The sequence below is a fragment of the Canariomyces notabilis genome (assembly GCF_033297395.1).
Source record: "Canariomyces notabilis strain CBS 508.74 unplaced genomic scaffold N656scaffold_1, whole genome shotgun sequence".
In the NCBI taxonomy this organism is placed as follows: Eukaryota; Fungi; Ascomycota; class Sordariomycetes; order Sordariales; family Chaetomiaceae; genus Canariomyces; species Canariomyces notabilis.
Window position 1 is genome coordinate 1,370,406 of NW_027041823.1, and position 19,661 is coordinate 1,390,066.

At 55.6% G+C, this 19,661-nt stretch overlaps 9 protein-coding genes across 9 annotated transcripts; 4 read left to right on the forward strand and 5 right to left on the reverse strand.

The window, feature by feature from the left end:
- Positions 1 to 922: 922 nt before the first annotated feature.
- On the reverse strand, positions 923 to 1,607 carry N656DRAFT_698505 (uncharacterized protein; the record flags this gene model as incomplete). The annotated part of the gene is given in 2 exon segments (XM_064810718.1): positions 923 to 1,037; positions 1,054 to 1,607. Coding segments are annotated over 2 exon segments (669 nt in total), but the record flags the coding sequence as incomplete, so codon positions are not given.
- A 1,309-nt stretch (positions 1,608 to 2,916) lies between these two features.
- On the reverse strand, positions 2,917 to 4,474 carry N656DRAFT_700314 (glutamine synthetase/guanido kinase; the record flags this gene model as incomplete). Its single annotated transcript, XM_064810859.1, has 3 exons — positions 2,917 to 2,947; positions 3,008 to 3,998; positions 4,060 to 4,474. The coding sequence occupies 3 exons, from the start codon at positions 4,472 to 4,474 to the stop codon at positions 2,917 to 2,919; spliced, it is 1,437 nt and encodes a 478-aa protein (XP_064674975.1).
- A 1,218-nt stretch (positions 4,475 to 5,692) lies between these two features.
- Positions 5,693 to 6,715, forward strand: N656DRAFT_698977 (NAD(P)-binding protein; the record flags this gene model as incomplete). Its single annotated transcript, XM_064810748.1, has 3 exons — positions 5,693 to 5,754; positions 5,863 to 6,004; positions 6,062 to 6,715. The coding sequence occupies 3 exons, from the start codon at positions 5,693 to 5,695 to the stop codon at positions 6,713 to 6,715; spliced, it is 858 nt and encodes a 285-aa protein (XP_064674976.1).
- Positions 6,716 to 6,892: 177 nt separating this feature from the next.
- Positions 6,893 to 8,593, reverse strand: N656DRAFT_825552 (isocitrate lyase and phosphorylmutase; the record flags this gene model as incomplete). Its single annotated transcript, XM_064818449.1, has 1 exon — positions 6,893 to 8,593. The coding sequence occupies one exon, from the start codon at positions 8,591 to 8,593 to the stop codon at positions 6,893 to 6,895; it is 1,701 nt and encodes a 566-aa protein (XP_064674977.1).
- A 951-nt stretch (positions 8,594 to 9,544) lies between these two features.
- On the forward strand, positions 9,545 to 11,097 carry N656DRAFT_764636 (2-methylcitrate synthase mitochondrial precursor; the record flags this gene model as incomplete). The annotated part of the gene is made up of 3 exons (XM_064813343.1): positions 9,545 to 9,595; positions 9,648 to 10,534; positions 10,602 to 11,097. The coding sequence occupies 3 exons, from the start codon at positions 9,545 to 9,547 to the stop codon at positions 11,095 to 11,097; spliced, it is 1,434 nt and encodes a 477-aa protein (XP_064674978.1).
- A 2,139-nt stretch (positions 11,098 to 13,236) lies between these two features.
- N656DRAFT_35481 (uncharacterized protein) lies at positions 13,237 to 14,272 on the reverse strand. The gene is made up of 2 exons (XM_064809351.1): positions 13,936 to 14,272; positions 13,237 to 13,808 (listed from the first exon to the last, which is right to left on the reverse strand). The coding sequence occupies exons 1-2, from the start codon at positions 14,054 to 14,056 to the stop codon at positions 13,423 to 13,425; spliced, it is 507 nt and encodes a 168-aa protein (XP_064674979.1). The 5' UTR covers positions 14,057 to 14,272; the 3' UTR covers positions 13,237 to 13,422.
- On the reverse strand, positions 13,980 to 14,567 carry N656DRAFT_35519 (uncharacterized protein). Its single transcript, XM_064809353.1, has one exon. It carries the CDS (start codon positions 14,408 to 14,410, stop codon positions 14,090 to 14,092), a length of 321 nt encoding a protein of 106 aa, XP_064674980.1. The 5' UTR covers positions 14,411 to 14,567; the 3' UTR covers positions 13,980 to 14,089.
- N656DRAFT_35355 (uncharacterized protein) lies at positions 14,246 to 15,418 on the forward strand. Its single transcript, XM_064809343.1, has 3 exons — positions 14,246 to 14,683; positions 14,745 to 14,843; positions 14,931 to 15,418. The coding sequence occupies exons 1-3, from the start codon at positions 14,501 to 14,503 to the stop codon at positions 15,300 to 15,302; spliced, it is 654 nt and encodes a 217-aa protein (XP_064674981.1). The 5' UTR covers positions 14,246 to 14,500; the 3' UTR covers positions 15,303 to 15,418.
- A 3,027-nt stretch (positions 15,419 to 18,445) lies between these two features.
- N656DRAFT_699712 (uncharacterized protein) lies at positions 18,446 to 18,757 on the forward strand (the record flags this gene model as incomplete). The annotated part of the gene is made up of 2 exons (XM_064810808.1): positions 18,446 to 18,567; positions 18,652 to 18,757. 2 exons carry the CDS (start codon positions 18,446 to 18,448, stop codon positions 18,755 to 18,757), a joined length of 228 nt encoding a protein of 75 aa, XP_064674982.1.
- Positions 18,758 to 19,661: the final 904 nt, after the last annotated feature.

Consider the following 19,661-nt stretch of genomic DNA (forward strand, 5'->3'; position numbering starts at 1 on the left):
TAGCTTCCGCTTTTATCTTGACAGGGGACCGGCAGTTGGGGCCCGAGGCTATTCCGGGGCGCCAAGCATGGCCAGGTCGGGGTTACAGTGGCCTAACCTTTCTAGGCATCTCTTTGCGCCTGTGTTCGGCCGGAGGGGCAGGGTAAGGTATCCCTTTGACCGTGGATTTGACACATTTAAGCGAGGGCAAGGGTTGTAGCCAATCGAAACCTAGACCCCCAGAACTTGGCGTAGCTCAGGACTTTCATCCCACCCAGATTTTCGCAGGATCGGAAGTCTTTGTGGGGCTCGCTAAAATGTGTGTCAATTCCACGGTCAAAGGGATGTACTGAAGCTCAGTGGGGGCTTAGGTAGGTACCTCCATGTTCACCACGGTGCGCCCCCACAGATGAGCTCGGGGCATATAAGCCCCCTACAGTACTCCGTAGGTTGTCCAGAGTGTAAATCGGTTTGTCTACGGGTGATAGCCTAAATCCTACAAACGTTCACTGCAGCTCCGGTTTCGCAAATGTCTGGTCTACACATTCGACTGTAAGGTATCTCAGTTGCTCAGTGCTCGTGTGTTGTTGCTGTACACACATACGCCCCTACCCAGCATGCCACAGTCTGACAGACCAAATCGGCTCCGTTCCGACAGAGCGAGACTGCGTCCATTGCTTGGGCTTGGGGCTTGTGCAACGAACGCCATAATCCGCGAATCTGGCACAGAACCTGCTTCATCACACCAGCGAACCGTTCTAACAAATTCCTGTCCTTGTTCCTCAAGTCTGTCTACTGCTTCGGGCTACGTCTCTAACAAACACAAAGCACACCAAGTACTGGCTCGATGATGGCAACATCCAACAACTCCAACACAATATTTACACCCCTCCTTTGAACATGCAATTCAGCGATGAACCCCCCCTTCGTCCACAGCAGCACGTCACCGCTCAACCCTGTGATTCGATGCGGGCAGCAACCCAAGCCGTTGGGCATCAGAGTCGTCAAGCCTTATGACGTTACCTGTCCTTCCGTCAGCAGCAAGGCCTCCGAGCTTGCTTGGATATAAACGACCACCTACCAGTCTGCTCGCGCAGCTTATCCTGGAGCTCGATGAATATCATAGTATCCACGCCGAACACGCTCCTGACCCTGCTGTTGGTATCGACGAGGAGGTGGCGCGAGACTCGAAACCCGTCCCGGTTGTTGCCTTGCACGCCCACATATGCCGCCGTCATCAAGCGCTCCAGCGCCTCTCTCGCATCCTGCAGTTTCCAGAGCATGGCGTTAAGATGGCTGTACTCGTGATCATGGGGTTGGAGGATCCTCGGTTCAACCTGGTGGCGGCTCTCGGCCCCCATGACCATCATGGACGCGGCCAGGAGTGGGCTCAGCTCCATGATCCCCTGAGCTTTTCGCCCTATCTCGGCAGTCTGGAAGCTGTCTATCTCCTTGACCAGACTCAGTGCGTTGATCAGACAGTCCGCCTCCATCACAATACCGTTCAGCGGAACCGCGGCGCCCCATATCTCGTGTCGCGCTTCTTTGACCGCCTCAAGACTCAACACCGCTCGATCCACCACGGCGGCTATCCCGTCCGCGAGTGTAACTCGGCTAGGCTGTATGCTTGGTCAGTGAACAAAGACCTTGCCCAGACCCAAAAGGGGCCGAGGGAAGAGACTGACACACCATTCTCCTGGGCGGCGGCATATGAGCTTGGGGATGAGTGTTTGATGGATAGTGACGAAAAACATCCGGAACCGCCCAAGAATGACGGCCTCTATAAAAGCTGAATGAGAGGATGCTGAGCCGAAGAAGAGTGCCTATCTTGTGGCGCCACGAGGATGCGTCGCTGTCGGGCAGCAGACGGCACCAGTGATGAAGGGCCCCGGATAGATGAGAGTCGTGGCCATACCGCCACACGTACTCCGTTTCCTCTCTCGGCCTGCGATGTGACCCCCGGGTTTTGTACCCATCCGCCCGGATAAGGCCCGCAAGGTCTTGCAGTGACTTGTCGGGCCGCTCAACGTGCATCTTCGCCATGTGCATGGGCGCGGTTAGCCGACCCCGAGAAAGGGGAGCAAACAACCCTCTGGCATGCCACCAACGAACGCCGGCGTTTAGGAGAAAGTCGTGATGGTAGGTTCTGACGTGCACTGACCCGTCACACCCCGTAGCCGGCATGTTTGTCACGGATGACGGGCCAAAAGAAATCTGGGGCGCGCCTCTTATCACGTCTGGTCTCAGATGCGATACTGCATAAACCGCGTCGAATCTGACGTGGCGCCCTCTCGCGCTTCTGGGTGGTCAACATTCCACAGCCCTGAGAGCCGCGCTAGCCCGCCAAAATTCAGATAAGGAAAGGCCATGATTTTTCGGCTGCATTTCACCATTCATTAGCCCCTATCATGCTGGCCACCAACGATCCTTCTGCTTGTCACAAACCGTTTCCTAGCCTCCCTGACTTGCCATCTTCCGTGGTCACACCCGAACCTAGCCAGCAAGCAAGATCGGGATCTATTGACGGATCGTTCTCTCGTTTCGAAGCTAGCCGACCAGATACGCATTTGAGACAGCAAGCCGGTTCTGGCGCAGATAGCGCGGGAGCCAGTGTCGTTCTGTCTCGGCGTCTTGGAAGTCCTGGCGAAGTTAGCGCTGGAACGAGTCTGTGTTGTCATCGAAACAATCAATGGCTACGATGGAGCAGGCTACAGGCGCCCTCAAAACTCTTAAGGTTTCGCCGTGAGTTCAAGCAGATTGCAACCAGGATCGAGCAATATTGTTCATCGTCTGCTGCGGATCCTCTCAACTGACATGTCCATAACCCGGGATGAGGCAGAGGATGTGAAGCGGATCTAGTTCCAAGCGGACGAGTGGGTATTGTTATATTCCACATTCATGCCAAGAGACACCCGTACTTGGGGCGTTAAGAGTTGCTCAAACGGTTTCAATGTATCTCCTCATTTCCCTGAAAAATGAAGTCAGCACAGACGCAAAGGTCAACAGGAGTTCATGGGTAGTTAAATACCAGTCGGTCACAGCCTCATCCCAAAGCCGTATCTCATGCTCCCTCGTCCCGCCATAGTGTTCGACAAATTCATCACCAAAGACTTCCCTTGCGATGCTGCCGACACGCATAAACCTATCGGTGGCCTCCCGGAGACTCTTTGCTAGCCGAACCCCCGTATCGGAAGCCCCTCCGACATCCTCACCCTTGCCAAGCGGAGGACAGGGAATCTCCAGCTTCTTCTCGACACCACGCCAGCCCAACGCTAAGACGGTTGCTAGTACGTAGTAAGGGTTCGCGTCGGCCCCTGGGACCCGAACTTCAAAGCGAGTCGCACTCGGCTTGCAGGTAGGAGGTGCGACGAGCCTGATGGAAGCCGCCCGGTGCTCCAGTCCCCATGAAACAGTAACGGGAGCCCAGAAGTTCTCGACCAAACGCTTGTAGCTGTTTATGGTGGGGGCCACCATGGGCATCGCATCCGGCAAACCCTCGAGGATGCCCGCCAGAAAATGGCGGCCCAGGTCGGATAAAAAGGCAACATCCGGGAATGGCGGATTTGGATCTTGGTCACCGCGGAACAGGATATTGTTGCCTTCCTTATCCACCAGCGAGATGTGCATGTGGCCGCTGTTTCCGGGCAGTCCTTGTCTTGGTTTTGCCATGAAACAAGGCGTAATACCGTGCTTGGTCGCCACAGACTTGACGACATACTTGAACAGGCTCGCCCGATCCGCCATCTGCCTGATCTCCCCAAACTCCAGGGCCGCCTCGTAAACACCCGGCCCGCTCTCAGTGTGCCACCCCTCGAGGTTGCACCGGAATGCCTCGCATGAATTAAAAATATCGTAGTAGTACTCCTGGTTATGGACTGGCCGGGTCAAGCTGTAGCCAAACATGCCTTCGGTCAGTGACGGGAGAGCCTGAGGCGTATTCTCCTTGAGAAAAGCGGCGGTGGACGAGGAGATCGCTGGAGAAGCCTGCGGTGTCCTAAACTGATAGAACTCGTACTCGGCTACACCGACGCTGGTCAGGATATCGCCAATGACCGGTAGAAAAGTGAGCCGATAACTCACCTCCGGCCATTGCCCCCAAGCCGGCAGCAGCAACTTTCTGGACTTGGGCGGCCAAGAGACCTCTCGGACAAGGGGAGACGGGCTTCTTCGTATCCGGGTCATAGAAGCTGACCAAGAAGAATGGGACGTTGTTTTCCCAGGGAATGCGCCTGAAGCTATTCAGATCAGGCACCGCAATAATGTCCCTATACCCGTTTTCCTTGTTGCTGACTTTCAGCTCCCGTATGTACGTCATATCATGCATGTCCCAGCCAAATATGACGGAGCAAAAACCGAACCCCTCAGTCGCTATTGACAAGAATTTCTTCTTGGAGACGAGCTTCCCGCGGAGTATGCCATCGACATCCACCCCAGCAAGCTTGACCGAGTTGTCATGCTCTAGTAATTCCGGGAGTTGCTTGGCCGAGATCTCCATTGTCACGATCGAAGCCCGCTAAAGCTGTATACAAAGAGTTTTCACAGCGAACCAAGCGCGACAACGAAGCGAAGCTGCAGCTTCTAGGTGTTGGTGAGAAGAGGGACAACTGGACTCGGGATTCAATGAGACTAGAGAGTTGCAATCGTTTGCGAATTAAAATGTTTACATAGAGTGTAAAAAGCAAGTCAGAGTGCAACCCGACGCCGAAGAGACGACAGCAGGAAAGCACGACAAAGGAGCTTGGCCGTAACGTAGCTGACAGGAACCATGATAAGCTGGAACGCCTGCAGATCCCTGCGAGCGAGTAGAGACCCACCCAGACCCAAATCGCCTTGACAGGACGCCATACCACTGAGTGGACCAATCAATGACCTGCTGGGCGTCTCCATCCTGCAGCGTCATAGGCCTGCCTGCCTACCGCTCAGAGTGGGGCTAGACCGCCGCACAGCAGCCTGGATGGCGCCCACATGGCGCAGCGGCGGGGTTTGCTAACCAACGTGGGATACCATCCATGCAAACAGTCAAGTTTGCAACTGACAACCTCCAAACGTCCAGGTTATCTATCCTCCAGAGCACTTCTATGCTCTGCCGGTACCCCTCTTGCTCATAGAGTCACGATAGAGACACGGAGCTCCAGTATCGCCCTTTCAGGCGTCGCTTCCAATGCAGTTGTCAATCTATTAACACAAATCAAGAGACATCTCCTGAAACCGGCTCCTTCAAGCGCTCCGGTTTTGCCACAATCCACGCAGTGCCCTAGGAAAGTAGGATCAAGCATCACAGAATACAATGCCGCTTATCAAACCAACATTCCGATATCAGCACCGAGCTAGGTTGCCTACCTACTATTTACGGTGCTAATCAGGACCATGAAAGATGTGGAGTCACTTGGCAAATGTGTTGGGCCGTTGTCGGATCTAGAACGGCGCGGGGCGCCGTAGGTCACAAGGGACCGGAAGGCACGAGTCTCGTCTTTCGTGCCTCTCCCTGAACCCCGTTGTCGTGGCCAGAAGCAGATTGCCTGGCTCTTGTGCCTCACCGAATCTCCGTTTCACAAAGTTGGAGTCTGTTGGACATATCCCGTACCGACTGGCTTATCCCTTCCTCTTATCTCTGCCCCGCTCCGACCCTTCAGACTTTAGACGATCAGCAACTCCAACTTCGTCTTCACCCACACAACTCGGATTTCAGTTTCCCGACAAAGAGTCTGCTACAATGGCGGCCGAGGCTCGTGGTCGCCTGGCTGGAAAAAACGCCATTGTCACCGGCGCCGCCGGGTAAGTCGCCTTCAAGTCAGCGCTGACCGCCATTATCAGCGTCGCTTGCCAACGCCCGATAACCACCATGCCCTTATACTAGGGCACCAAAACTAACAGTAGCGGCAGTGGCATTGGTCTTGAGACCAGCATTTTGTTCGCTAAAGAAGGCGCCAACGTGCTTATGGCCGATATCTCCAAGGAGGCGCTGGACCGAGCTTTGGCCAAGGTTAAGCAGTTGGTTCCCAATACCGGGCGGGTCGAGACCATAGTAAGATGTTCTTCCCCTACAGTTACATCTTCCCTAAGCTAACTGGTTTTCTTGTAGCTTTGCGATGTCTCTAAAGAAGCGGCGGTCAAAACCATGGTAGAGCACCTCGATTCGTGGGGCGGCCTGGACGTGATCTTCAACAACGCCGGCATCATGCATGCGCGCGACGACGATGCGCTCAACACGCCCGAGGAAATCTGGGACCTGACGCACAACATCAACGTCAAGGGCGTCTGGTACGGGTGCAAACACGCCGTGCTCTCGCTCCGCCGCCACGGCAAGAGAAAGGGCAGCATCATCAACACGGCCTCGGTCGTCGCCCTCGTCGGCTCGGCCACTCCACAGCTCGCCTACACCGCCAGCAAAGGCGCTGTGTTGGCCCTGACACGCGAGCTCGCCATTGTCCATGCCCGTGAGGGCTATCGCTTCAACAGCCTGTGCCCGGCGCCGCTCAACACGCCGCTGCTGCAGGACTGGTTAGGCGACGACCAGGCGAAACGCCACCGCCGCGAGATCCACTTTCCCACGGGCAGGTTCGGCGAGGCCATCGAGCAGGCGCAGGCCGTGGTGTTTTTGGCGAGCGACGAGAGCAGCTTTGTGAACGGAACAGACTTTGTGGTTGACGGTGGCATGACCAAGGCATATGTTACCCCTGAGGGCCCCGCCGCGCCAGCGCCGCTAAACAATGCGCTCAAGGATAGCTTAGAATGAGTGGGTGCGCGTTACTTAGACATGACAGCATGTCCAACAGAACCGTGTACAACAGTTCATGGTATTGATATAGTAAGAAACGCTCGTATACCCAATCAAACGCCTAACCCATGCAAGAAACATGCTACTTAGAGCCGTCCATCCATCCAGTATCTCTACATGAACCGTCCTAGAGGCTCATACAAACTGCCCCTCGGTATTCCCCTCGCCCATACTCTTGCTCCCAGAGCTTCCGCTCTGGATATGCCCCAAAACAGCGTCCACATAGCCCGCCCCGCTCCACTTCTGGTGGGTGAGCACGTCGACGCCGAGGTCCTTCTCCCGCTTCTGCACGAGCTCCACGTAGGCAGCCATGCCGTCCGTCTTGAACCGCCTGGCCAGCTCGTTGCTGACAGCCGCCGTGCTGTGCAGGCCCGCCAGGCTGACGAGCTGCAGCACGAACCCCTCCTTGGCAATGTCCCAGATGAAGCTTTTGAGCGTCTCGGGCGTGAAGCCGTGCGCCATCCAGTTGAACGACGGCGAGAGGTTGTACACCAGGGCTTTGCCCGGGTGAACCGACCGGACCGCGCGTCCCAGCCGCGTCGCGACCTCCACGTTGGGGTCGCCTGTTTCTACCCAGAGCATGTCTGCGTACGGCGCGAACGCCAGCGCGCGCTTGGTCGCGGCTTCCATGCCCGCGCGGAAATGGAAGAAGCCCTCCCGCGTGCGCGGCACGTCCCAATCCCAGTACACCGGTTTATTGGGTGTCAAGGATTCGGCCAGCTTGCGGCGCGCAGTGATGCCCATGTCGCGGTCCGCGGCGACAGCGCGGCGGTACTCGTCGATCTTGGCCTCCTCGACGCCCTCTGCGGCAAAGTGGGCCACGGCGGCCTCGTCAAAGGTGACCAGCTTGGTGCTCTTGACCCACTGCGCCTCGAAGGCGTCGATTTCGGCACCGGACGCTCCCTTAGCCTCCATGGCGGCGAGCGTTTCGGCGAGGGGCCCGACGGACGAATCGCTCACGCCGAGGATGAACTCGTGATCACGCACGTCGATTGACGAGGATAGCAGCTTGCCGCTCTCCGAGTCGGTGCGCGCGATGACGAGGTTCTCGGTGCCCATGACGTCCCACTGGAAGCGAGCCGCCTTGAGCCGGTTGATGTGCTCGCCCGTCGGCACCAGCACCTTGCCCGCCAAGTGCCCACACTTCTTGCCGCCGTGCATCTGGTCCTCGAAGTGCACCGCCGCCGCGCCGTTCTCGGCGAACAGTTTGGCCAATTTCATGACCGCCGTCAGCCCGCCGTGGCCCGTGTCGCCATCGGCAATGATGGGACGGAAGTAGTCGATGTACGGAGTCTTTGCGCGCTCCTCGGGCGTCATTTTGGACCTCAGGAACCAGTGTTTTCGGTCGTGCATGCTCTGGGCTTTGAACAGGCGCTGGACTTGGTTCGGTACCGTGTTGTAGGGGTAGTCGCCAAAGTCGGGCGACACTTCGTTGGTCGTCGTCAGCAGCGAAGAGCAGGCCCAGCCGGAGATGTAGAGCACCTCCTGGTGCGGCGCCTGCTGAGTCATTTGCACCGGGTCGATGGCGCCCAGTGTGTGGATGGGTTGGCCGGCGGCCTCGCGCTCGCGCACCAGATTCCACAGCTTGCGCGCCATGACGGAGCTGGGGTATGACTGTTGAAGGGAGCCGCGCTTGCTCACCACGTCGGCGGCCGTCCAGTCCCGCTTGATGCCCGCGTATCTCGGCGAGGCCCACCATGCCTCGACATCCTTGACTTGTTGCTGGAACAGGGCGTCTTCTGCTGCGCCTGCTTTGCTCGTCTCGGGGAGAAGTTGGTATGATTCGGACGGGAAGGCAGATGAGATTGGGGGCGTGACGGGCGGTAGAGAGGACATTCTGGCAGCTCTTGTGGTCGAGAAAAGACGGGGCGAGCTGGCCCGCGCCGAACCGCAGGACAAGGACGATAGCGGCCGGGCGGATGCGGCCCGTCGCGGGACTCGCGGGCGAATCGTTCGCAGCATCGAGAGGGGGTACAAGAGGCTATCGAATATGAGGCTTCTTGAGCGACTTCAAGGAAAAAGACTGACTGAAAAAGAGAGAATCCAGATCTACTCGTTGAGGCAATTGAGCTTAGTAACGGAGTGACCAGCACCGGACGACTGCTGAGTTAAGCCGGCGGCGCAAGTCGGAACTCGGAGAAAGGAAACAAGGCCTTTCGTGCTTGCGGCTCAAGCACCTACGGCACCTCGGGGGCACCTAAATCGGAGATGTGGGGCGAGTCAGTGGGGCGCCAAAAAGCGCAGAAAGCCGAGGGATTTGCAGCCGTCACGCCATTGGTCAATTGCTCCTTCAGAACCGTTGGCCCGGGGTCGGCATCTTCGGTGCGGGGGGAGCGGCTTTCCTCGGCTCATCACGTCACATCTCGGAGCAATTGAAAGACGGCGGGATCGCAGGTGCACTTGCGAGAAGGGTTGCAACAAAAACTCCGAGGTTATTGTGCTTTCTTGATCATTGATTGTTGCATTTTGTCGCCGAAGGCATCAACCATAACTGCAGTTTGCACTTGTCAACTGCCACTGAGCACATACGAAAAGTCTCTTCAAGTACTTCGTAGCCAAATTCCAAGAGAGAAGGGACGGAACAGGGTTTGCCCCTGAACACCCCGCACTGGCGGTCTCGGGACCCCTACCTCACATCTCCTGCGGCCTACCTACACATTCCAGTTCCTGCGCCTGAAATAATATCCAACTCCGGGCGTAGCTTGCTCAGCACTCCTAGGTATTCACAATCTTTCGTGTGTTCCAAATACTGAGATAAGCGAGAGGACAGTCCACGCAATAAACACAATGGCTATGAATCTGAGGAGTAGTCGCCGCGCTCTGGGCGGAGCCTTGCGTGTAAGTCAGACAATCTGCACAACCTAATTCGACTGGTACTGACCCCCAGCAGCCCGTTACCGTCAGAGCCGTCAGCCATGCCATCCCCTTGCGGAGGACGTACGCGACCGCCGAACCCGATCTTAAAACGACACTCAAGGAGGTAATCCCGGCCAAGCGTGAGCTGTTCAAAAGGGTCAAGGCCCATGGCTCCAAGGTCATTGGCGAGGTCAAGGTCGAGAACACAATCGGTGGCATGCGCGGCCTCAAAGCCATGGTCTGGGAAGGCTCTGTTCTCGATGCCAACGAGGGTATCCGCTTCCACGGCCGCACCATCAAAGACTGCCAGAGAGAGCTGCCCAAGGGCAAAACGGGCACCGAGATGCTGCCCGAGGCCATGTTCTGGCTGTTGCTAACGGGCAAGGTTCCCTCGGTCAATCAGGTTCGCCAGTTCTCGCGCGAGCTTGCCGAGCAGGGCCAACTGCCCGCCTTTGTCAACAAGATGCTCGACGATTTCCCCAAGGATCTGCACCCCATGACTCAGTTCGCCATCGCCGTCTCGGCGCTCAATTACACATCCAAGTTCGCAAAGGCTTACGAGCAAGGTCTGAACAAAGCCGACTACTGGGAACCCACCTTTGACGACTGCATCTCGTTGCTCGCCAAGCTGCCCACCATCGCCGCCAAGATCTACCAGAACTCGTACAAGGGAGGCGGCGCCCTCCCTGCCGAGATTGATCTTGAGCAGGATTGGTCCTACAACTTCGCTGCAATGCTGGGGAAGGGTGGCAAGGAGAACGAGGACTTCCAGGACCTGCTGAGGCTGTACCTTGCCCTGCATGGCGACCACGAGGGCGGCAACGTCTCTGCCCACACAACACACCTCGTCGGCAGCGCCCTGAGCGATCCTTTCCTCAGCTACAGTGCCGGTCTCCAGGGTCTGGCTGGCCCTCTGCATGGGTGAGTACCTTATCCTTCTCGCCCATGGCTGGAAGACCAATGAGCATAACTGACCTTTACCATCCAGTCTGGCCGCCCAAGAAGTCCTCCGGTGGATCTTGCAAATGAAGGACGCCATCCCCGCATCGTACACCGACAAAGACGTGCGCGATTACCTCTGGTCAACCCTCAACTCGGGCCGCGTGGTGCCGGGGTACGGGCACGCGGTGCTGCGCAAGCCGGACCCGCGGTTCGAGGCGCTCATGGACTACGCGGCCAGCCGCCCGGGCATTGCCCGGGATCCCGTGTTCCAGCTGGTGAAGAAGAACAGCGAGATCGCGCCCGAGGTGCTCAAGGAGCACGGCAAGACCAAGAACCCGTACCCCAACGTCGACAGCAGCTCGGGCGTGCTGTTCCACCACTACGGCTTCCACGAGACGCTGTACTACACGGCCACTTTCGGCGTGTCGCGCGGCCTCGGCCCGCTGGCACAGCTCATCTGGGACCGCGCACTCGGCCTGCCCATTGAGCGGCCCAAGAGCATCAACCTGGAGGGCATCCTTAAGCAAGTTGAGGGGCAATAAGGGGTTATCCGGTCCGTCATGAGGGATTTGTCTGATGAGTAATGTAGCAATTATGCGTTTGTTTTGTCTGTGTAGCTTACTTACGTTGGTAGGTTGCGGTAGCAAATCGATGTTTGCGATTATTAGAGACTTGAAGGGTGAGATTCTGTTCAATGCAGACTCAGGACGAGTGAGAAGGTCGGTCTGGAAGACATCAGGATAGCCAGTGTCTACAATCCCGCCCTCGTCCACTCCGCACCGCATCCGCATCTCTTTTTGGGGGGAAAGGATGTGGGGGGTTTATCTGTAGACTGGGTAACGTGCGCTTGTGGCACCTCTGGGAAGGGTACCTTAGTTCCATCCACGAGGCATGGCGTGCATGAGGTGGGCTGGCTACCGGCGCCTCGGGGCCATGTATTCTCCGTCCCTCGGAAGCTGCCTCCGGTTTGTCTGTTTACTTGGGCAACGGCAGCTTTCCTAGAAAGGGCCGCAGCCTCGGTTGAGTCGGCAAGCCCCCCGAAGGACGAAGCAGAGCAGTGCCATTAGTATTGATGTAATTATTGGTCGAGCCAGAAATAGACAAGCTAATGGGTCGACAGCAAAGGACCCAACTCAGAGCATGTCTACGGACAGCCTGGTGTCCACCGAGGGTACATCATCGCCCTGACTAGTCCCACGACAAGCCAGATCCAAAAACGCCCGCTGTCAGCGGTAGGTTGGTATTAGCTGGGCAAACTCACTGGAACCCTCTCTCTAATTCTGCCATCCAGTCCCGATACGGAGTCTTTTCTAGCCATTGATGGCACTGCAGAGAAGCAACGCAGAGTAGCAGTCTCCACCACCAAGGTTTCGTTCCGCGCGAATCCCATCACGGACAAAGTGATGACAGAGGACTGGACCAGGTTGGTCCCCAATCGACTTCATAAATTCATATTATACTGTTGCTATTCTCGTCTCAGTCAGGTAGCTATTTTCAACCAAAACAAGCCTCAGTTCATATAGTGACTCCCGATCTCGGGCTATTTATCTATTCTAGTATTGGGCGGCGACACCGCGAACAGTGATTTGTGCGCGTTTTGACAAGGGTCCTTGCTCCTTGCAGAATGCAGTGAGCAAGTAACGTGATGATGTACGGGAACACCATGATTGAATACAACCCTTAGAGACCGCATCCGTCAACGCAGGGGCGGCTTCTGTGCATGATGGCTGATGTCCCTCTTCCTCTCCCTCTCCCACCACAGCGTCGGGCGGATGCGACGGTGGGGGGCTAAACCCGAATTCCTGGCTGGAGCAACCTCAATCCGTGTGCGGGGCAGTATCCCGTCCGGGTAGGGTACCGGTATGTAGGTACCTTGCTGATGTGGCATCTGTGAGTTCACTATGTTGACACTTTGCGTGTAAGTGTAGCATTGGCTTCTGTTGCACGCATTCACCAGGTACCTGCTGAAGGACCTACTAATCGCGTTAGCTTTCTCATTATTCATCTTTCCCCATCATCATGCCTCCCCGGGAGCAGCTCATCCGAAGATCTCTTGAGAATCCATGTAACATTGTTGGCGTGTCCGGGTAAGTTGGGTCGCATCCAGCGCAGCTGGGCAGGGGCGACGGCATGGCACTCGACTCTTCACATCATCCAGGTCCGTATTTCCGGGCCAGGCTCTTTTTGCCACCTCAGCTCTCAGAGACAATCTTTCTTGGAAGACCAGAACATTCGAAGAGATGTCGGGCCAAGAAACAGACGAATTACACAGCAAATGATGAAGAGCCAGCTGCAGTGCTAAACAACATCAGTCCCAACTCTTTTGTACCGTGGTCCCAGTAGCCTTTATGCACCCGACTTATCGTGAAGTATGCGGAGGCTCTGGTTCCCAAAACCCGAGCTGTACCCGTGTGAGAACAGCTGGCATTGAGAACACAAGAGCAATGCAGAGTTGTAGACCAAACCGGACTGGGCACGGCACGGGTGCACGGCATCAGTGATTTACAGAAAAATGGGTTGTGGCGGGACCCGACTTATCAAACTTACACATTCCCAACGGATGAAGGCCCAAAACATGCCATGCGAAGGGACTCTGCTGGCATACTGGCATATTGGAAAGTGGTCCTAAACCTTCTCAGAGGCCGCGGAAGGATATGGCCAGGACCTCCCAGCGTCTAGGAAGGGACGACACAGATACTAACCTGAAGTTACCCTTAGCTTATCCAAAGGCGTCAGCTGACATGCGTGAACCATCGACAGCTGCAAGTTCATGTGTCCAGATAACATCGCATGCAGCCATGGAAACGGTTCCAGGTCCGCGATGCTGCCATCGAAGGAATGCCTAGTGGGCCCTCAATCAAGCTCAATCAACAAACCCCTGAGGCTGCAACAAAAATAGAATCCTTGACAGCCATGATGACAGACTCGGTGCGTCCGGTCCGGCGTGGTGGCATCGCGATATGGTCAGTGCCTTCTAGCACCATGGCTGGTTCAACTCCGACTCCAGTTGCCGGTGTCCTGGGTCGGGCTGGCCACTCAGGGACTGGAAAACACAATGCAGTAGTCCCTTTTGTTCTAAGGCACACCAGACGACAGTTAACGTTGCGAGTCTCCGCTTTCCTCAGGCCGTATCTGGAATCGAACTGCTGTGCGACATGGACTTCACCGTCTGTTAAACCCGAGAGCGACGGCGGCGGCCTCGATTCCATATGCAAAAAGAGGCTGGACCAGGCGAAAGTATAGAGGAGCGTTTCTATAAAAAGAATTAGGTTACCGGCATCTCCACACACAACATCGGTGTAAATGGATCTTGTCAGCGAGTGAGGATCCGAAAACGAGTGGCCTGGGTCTCGGCATGGCCCTTGTTTGGGCGATGGTACCTTTTCGAGGCGAGCCCATAAGAACTGCAGGTCCCGTCTTAATTTGCGTTTCATTTATCCTCACTTCATCCGTAAATTTGACCGCCGCGACCTTAAGGGCTGAGAATAGACGCCAGAACATCTGCCCCCGGCCGAACACGAACGAAGTCTTTGTTTACACGCCCGATGCAATCCCTGGCGGCTTCCGAGAGGAGGAGACGGTACCGAGAATGAGCCATGTTGGCGCCATGGGAGGCGGCTGCATCAATCTGGGAACCAAATTAACGAGGCAGACCATGAACGCCAAGGGAATCCTCTTGCCTCGACACGACTTAGCCTTCGCCGCCCAAGATATGCCATCGTTTGGATCTAGGAACGGGGGGGGAGGGACAAGTCCACGGCGAAAGGGGCCTGGGACCGGGAACCGGGAAACGTGAACAGACGAGTATAAGTATCGAGGGCCGCCGTCGACATGGCGATTCAGATTTCCTTCCATCAGCACAGCAATCTTCCCAGCTTTTCCCCAGGCAACTCATCTCTCGGGTCTCAATAACCTCGATTCTTCGATCTTCACTCACCAGCCAAAATGCGCGCCGCCGCTCTCGTCCTCCCCGCCCTTGTGGCCGCCAGCCCCGTCGCTCAGGTCGTGGGTAACGATGGCTGGGCCGATGCTCCGGACCCGAAGCAGATCCAGATCGTCGAAGCCAGCTTCTCCGGCAGCGGCTGCCCGCAAGGCACCGTGTCGACTAGCATCTCGCCCGACAAGACGGTAGGTGGAACACGTCCTTGATGATGAGAAACGACGAGCACGATGCTGACTCAAGGCACAGGTCATCACCTTTGGTTTCGATGCCTTCCAGACCGAAATTGGGCCCGGCACCAAGATGACCGACCGCACCAAGAATTGCCAGCTCCACTTGAACCTGAAGGTATAGCAACGAGTGCTCTGTGTTTTGTACCCGAAAGGAAACCACCAAACAGAAAACAGAAACTGACGGGAGTGATGTGAAAACCAGTACCCCGGCGGCTTCCAATTCGCCGTTGTGGAGAGCACGTACCACGGCTACGCGCAGCTGGAGACGGGCGTCACGGGCAACTTCTACAGCACCTACTACTTCAGCCAGGACGCGCAGGCGACGACGACGACACAGACGTCCATCACGGGCGGCGGCATCTGGGCCGAAGGCCAGGTGTACACCAAGGCCGACAAGATCCCCACGGCCAGCTACATCTACTCGCCGTGCGGCGCCAGCGGCATCCTCAACATCAACAACCGCATTGCCTTGACCAGCACCAACAGCAGCGCCTCGGGCTTCATCACCGACGACGACGCCACCGTCGCTTTCACCCAGCAGCTCAACATCGCCTGGCGCAGCTGCAAGAAATAAACAGCCTGACCCCGGGCCTCCTGTCTGCTGTCAGCATGGCTGTGATACTGAAGAGAGGGAGTGTGTGAAGGGAGGAAAAAAACGGGAAAAGCATGACAACGGTTTTTTGCATCCTCCATCAAACCTGTCCGACTTTGTCTTTGCTGGGGAATCCGACTGCATTGAATCAGGGGTTTAGGGCTGGCTGGTTGCTCATTTTTTTTCTTTTCTTCTCTTTTCCTTTCCCTTTCGGATGGGTTCCGACGGAGACGCACTGATGATGCGGAGCGAAGCGGATAGAAGGTCCCTGTCGGTCCGGCTCTCCATTCGATCCCCTCGGTGGACTAACCGACGGGACAAGGTCCAATTCCTCCTGCGTCGCCTGTTCCAATCTTTCCATCTTGAGTATCTTCAATCATTTTAGCCCAAGTCAATCAAGCCTTTTTTACACTCCAGAGTCCTAGGCACGCAAAGGTATCGGTGTCTGTCACGCTTCAAGTTGCTCGGTGACAATGGCATGAGCGGCAAGGCCCTAAACTGACGCATGATACACAGCCAACTGCGTACGAAGTTAGCCGAGGCGCCTTCCCGATGAGCTCGGTCCGTGAGAACGGTGAGTATGCAGATTCATGCCGGAGCATGGTTGAAGGCCCAAGACACATGGGGTAACGAACGTCCAAAGTCTGTGAGTGCGGTGATGGTGTGAACACGACAGACAAGGACCAGGGCCTGGTGCATATCTCCGCCGTGGTCTCGGCGGAGGGGCTGGACGGTTTGAGTACCCTGCGCACGTTAAACGCCATCCAAGCTTCCCGAACCGAACAAGGGTCGCCAGCGGGTGGTTGCATTCTGCCAGTTACGGCAAAAGATCAGCCGCCCTAAACGCCCGCCATCGCCGAATTGGGGTGCCAGAAAGACCACATGAGTCGAAAGCGATACGTTCCAGGCCCAGGCATCCGTCGACCAAAATCCAACGTTGATCATTGTATCACCCGCTCTCTGCCGTCACGCGACTCGAACGTGGCCGAGAGAGATGGAAGCATCAAGCAACTGAGCGCCACAGTCGGTTGCCGTGCACTGCACTGCGGTGCGTGTCTCGGCCCGTAACCTTAGACGACTGGTGTTTCTGGGTTGAAAGCCGTCCCGATCAGCAAAACTCGCTCATCAGTCAACAAGTCAGGGTCACGTTCAGCACAGCGGCTGCACGGTCAATATGTTGTGGCGCGCGGTGGCAGACTGGAGTCGCTGTGCTGCTTGCCGCTCCTCAAACAGTCTGGTGGTTTTTCTCGCTGCATTTGTCGTTTTGTCCGGCCCGAGTCCCACCAGTGCCCTGGGTCGATGTAATGTTTGAATGTCAGGCGGTATTTAACTGGTGTGAAGGGAGATAGATACCTTCGTAGGATTGAAGAAAGCCAGGAATGATCAACATCGGTGTTGTGAAGAGAGAATGGTTGATGTCGAAATAAAGTTTGTTGACCGGTTCCCAATTTCCAAACATGGAAGGTGGTGTGCTTGTCAACACCTCACTGCCGAACAACGTGATTTCCCCGCTCCCAGTACTTCGGCGATCACTGGACGTCTTGAAACTCACAATGTTCAACATCTGAGCAACGTTGGTGGATGTGGGTAACTACTCTAGGCCGTCCCGCCGCGCCTTGGGGATGGCGATGCCAGCACCCGGTTTTCAAAGGTCCTGGAGAATGTGCATCAATTCGCGTTTCCGCGACAGCACTTGGCAGAGGTGGCACGCGCCGACAGATCCTTTTCGTGCCCAATCGGCCAGCCCGCTGTGTGGAATGCAATTGAGAGCCGCTTCAACTTGCTTGCCGACTTAGTCTTGCAAGGCGCCGCAGGAGGATTGTTTGATAGATATAACTGTATGGTTTCCAGTGGCTGCCTTCAGATTGAACTGTGCTAAGAAGTCACGGTTTGCTCTTACGTCAGGTTTAGAATGACTGCTTTTCTCATAAAACGTCAGGGTGTTGAGTGGCTACTTCCTCCAAAAGATCAGTTGGCTTGCTGCCCTACAATACCTACGTCCTCGTCCAAGTTACGGATAGGTTAATGGTTGTCTCCTAGGCAATTATTTGATTAGTTATGTGGATTCCTTCTTTCTGCCTCCCCTTTCTTATTCCTTGTGTCCGCAGGTGGCGCTCTACTTCGCTTGCCTTCGCTTGCCAATCGCTTATTCATCCCCAAAATAAACCCCTTGTCGTTGCTCAGAAATCCAGAATGTGACCTCTCACATCCTCACGGCTAACTCCGTCTGTCAACTTAATGTATTCTCCAGCTGTCGATGAGATTCGTTGTTCCACAAGATCGAGATTCGGCCGCCAGGTTCCATCCAGCGACCCCTGGGCTGGACGTATCATGGGTCGTCTCGCCTTCGCCTTCCTGTCCAAGTTTCCTCGTAGGCGAGTTGACAACATCGAGTCATGGGATCTAACAAATGTTAAATGTCGATTCCTACCCTGAGTCCAAGCCACGAGGTACCTTATTAGTCGGATCGACGCTTCGCTTCGTCTCAAGCGCTAGCGATTTATTTATTACCTCGTCAGGCCACATTGAAAGCAACACATCATGATGACATGGACCTGTCACCCCCTTAACCACCTCGAGTGTGAGACGTGGGGCATCCATTGGTGAGCCTGGCATTGTCGGCGGTTGGAAGCTCCGAGGAAACTCGCAGCCAGCTGCTGCCCAGCCCCCACCCTTGGGTACGTAAGTTAGTCATCTCTCAACTCCCAAACTTGCCTTTGCGACCCGAGAGTGTGGTTCGAGTGGATCTCACGTCGCCGGTTATTACCTCTTCTCTCTCGAATTCGGCTTATACTCCGACACCTGTACATGCCGTGCCCTCACAACTGCCGTTCTGGACGCTGCAAGACGCCAAAAGAAGAAATTGGGCTCGAATTCGTGATGCTGGCAACGCTGTTCCAGGGAGTGCCTCAACGAGATCATAATAACTTCCTCACGGCCGTCAGTAGTCTCTACTGCCCCATACAAGAACGGCCGTAACTTCCTGTTCTTGCTCTCATCTTTGTCATCCTCTGATTACCAACACTGCCAGGTTACACATCGTACTCAACTCTGCCCTGCAACACTTGAGCAAACCGTCATATATTGTTTACGTGTACCGTACCCGTCGCGCATAAGAATTCACCATGTGCGACTACACCCAACGAGAACATGCCTGCGAGCACATCCGATGGATCGCAGCGCGCTGGTGTAGACAATACACCATTACGCACAAGCGATGCCCCCCTAATATAACACATTTCGAATAGTACGGACAGCCCCGGGATCTGGTCTCCCAGTTGCAGTATGCCATCGTTTGTCCAGCTGCTGACATCGCTGTACTTATGTGTAGTCGACACGAGCTCTGTGGCGACTGTAAGGCCAGGTTGAACCAGAAACCCGTCGCTTGGGAGCACTTGATCACACGCCCAAACGCTCGCCCTGGCCTCTCCCACTAGGCCACTCATATTTCGACTTCTTAAGGGATTTGATTTTGGATATCTCAGCCTGAAGCTTCTCGGCTGGTCAGGGACTGCATTAGGTGTCGGGCGCTTCAGGATGATTCAGGGGACCTGGTATTGGCTTCATTGGTTTTGGTGTTTGGATTGGATGGGGTTGCCTTTCAGGGTCACGGTTGGAAAAAAAAAACAACTACTCTTCTCCAACGTATATTAGGAGAATAGGAGAAGCGAAACGCGGTCGAGGCCCGTACATACTCACACCACCTCACTGGAGATGCAGGGTGTACTAGAGGAGCATTTTTTTCAAGTTGGGAATGAAATCAATGGATGAATCCTACTTTGTACACACACTGTTGTAGTAGGAATCAAAGAGCGGATCATCGTCACTGTCAGTCGAATTTTGAACATCGCGTAGTTCGTGTCCGTTGGTCAGGTTAGTTGGTGTACGGCCATCCTCACAACGTGACCCATTGACGGACAGCAAACTTTGAAGCTCCAGGGCAGTCTCCGTGTTAAAGTTCCTGGGCGAGCCGTGGTATCGTACCCGGACGCCTCCCCCGGACCTAAGCGTACAAACTGACCCCTAGTCACTAACAAATGATTGGCAATGCGATGGGATTCGGATTCCATCCAGTTCACATGACCGCTTGTTCATCTCGCTAACAATCTGCACAAGCATCAAAGCTGCCCCAATCATATGTGTTTGTCCACCCTCTGCCGGGGTGCCGGGCACCGTAGCCGGGCACCGTAGCCGGGGTGCGGCAGAGTGGAGGCTTACATTCACTCGTAGGGTACTCCGTACCGTTAATGATACTTACCTATGCTCCTAGTGCCGTGAGATGATGCATTCCACGCAAGCAGCAACTAGTGTAGCCCTTACGTTGAAGCTCCCGAGCCACAG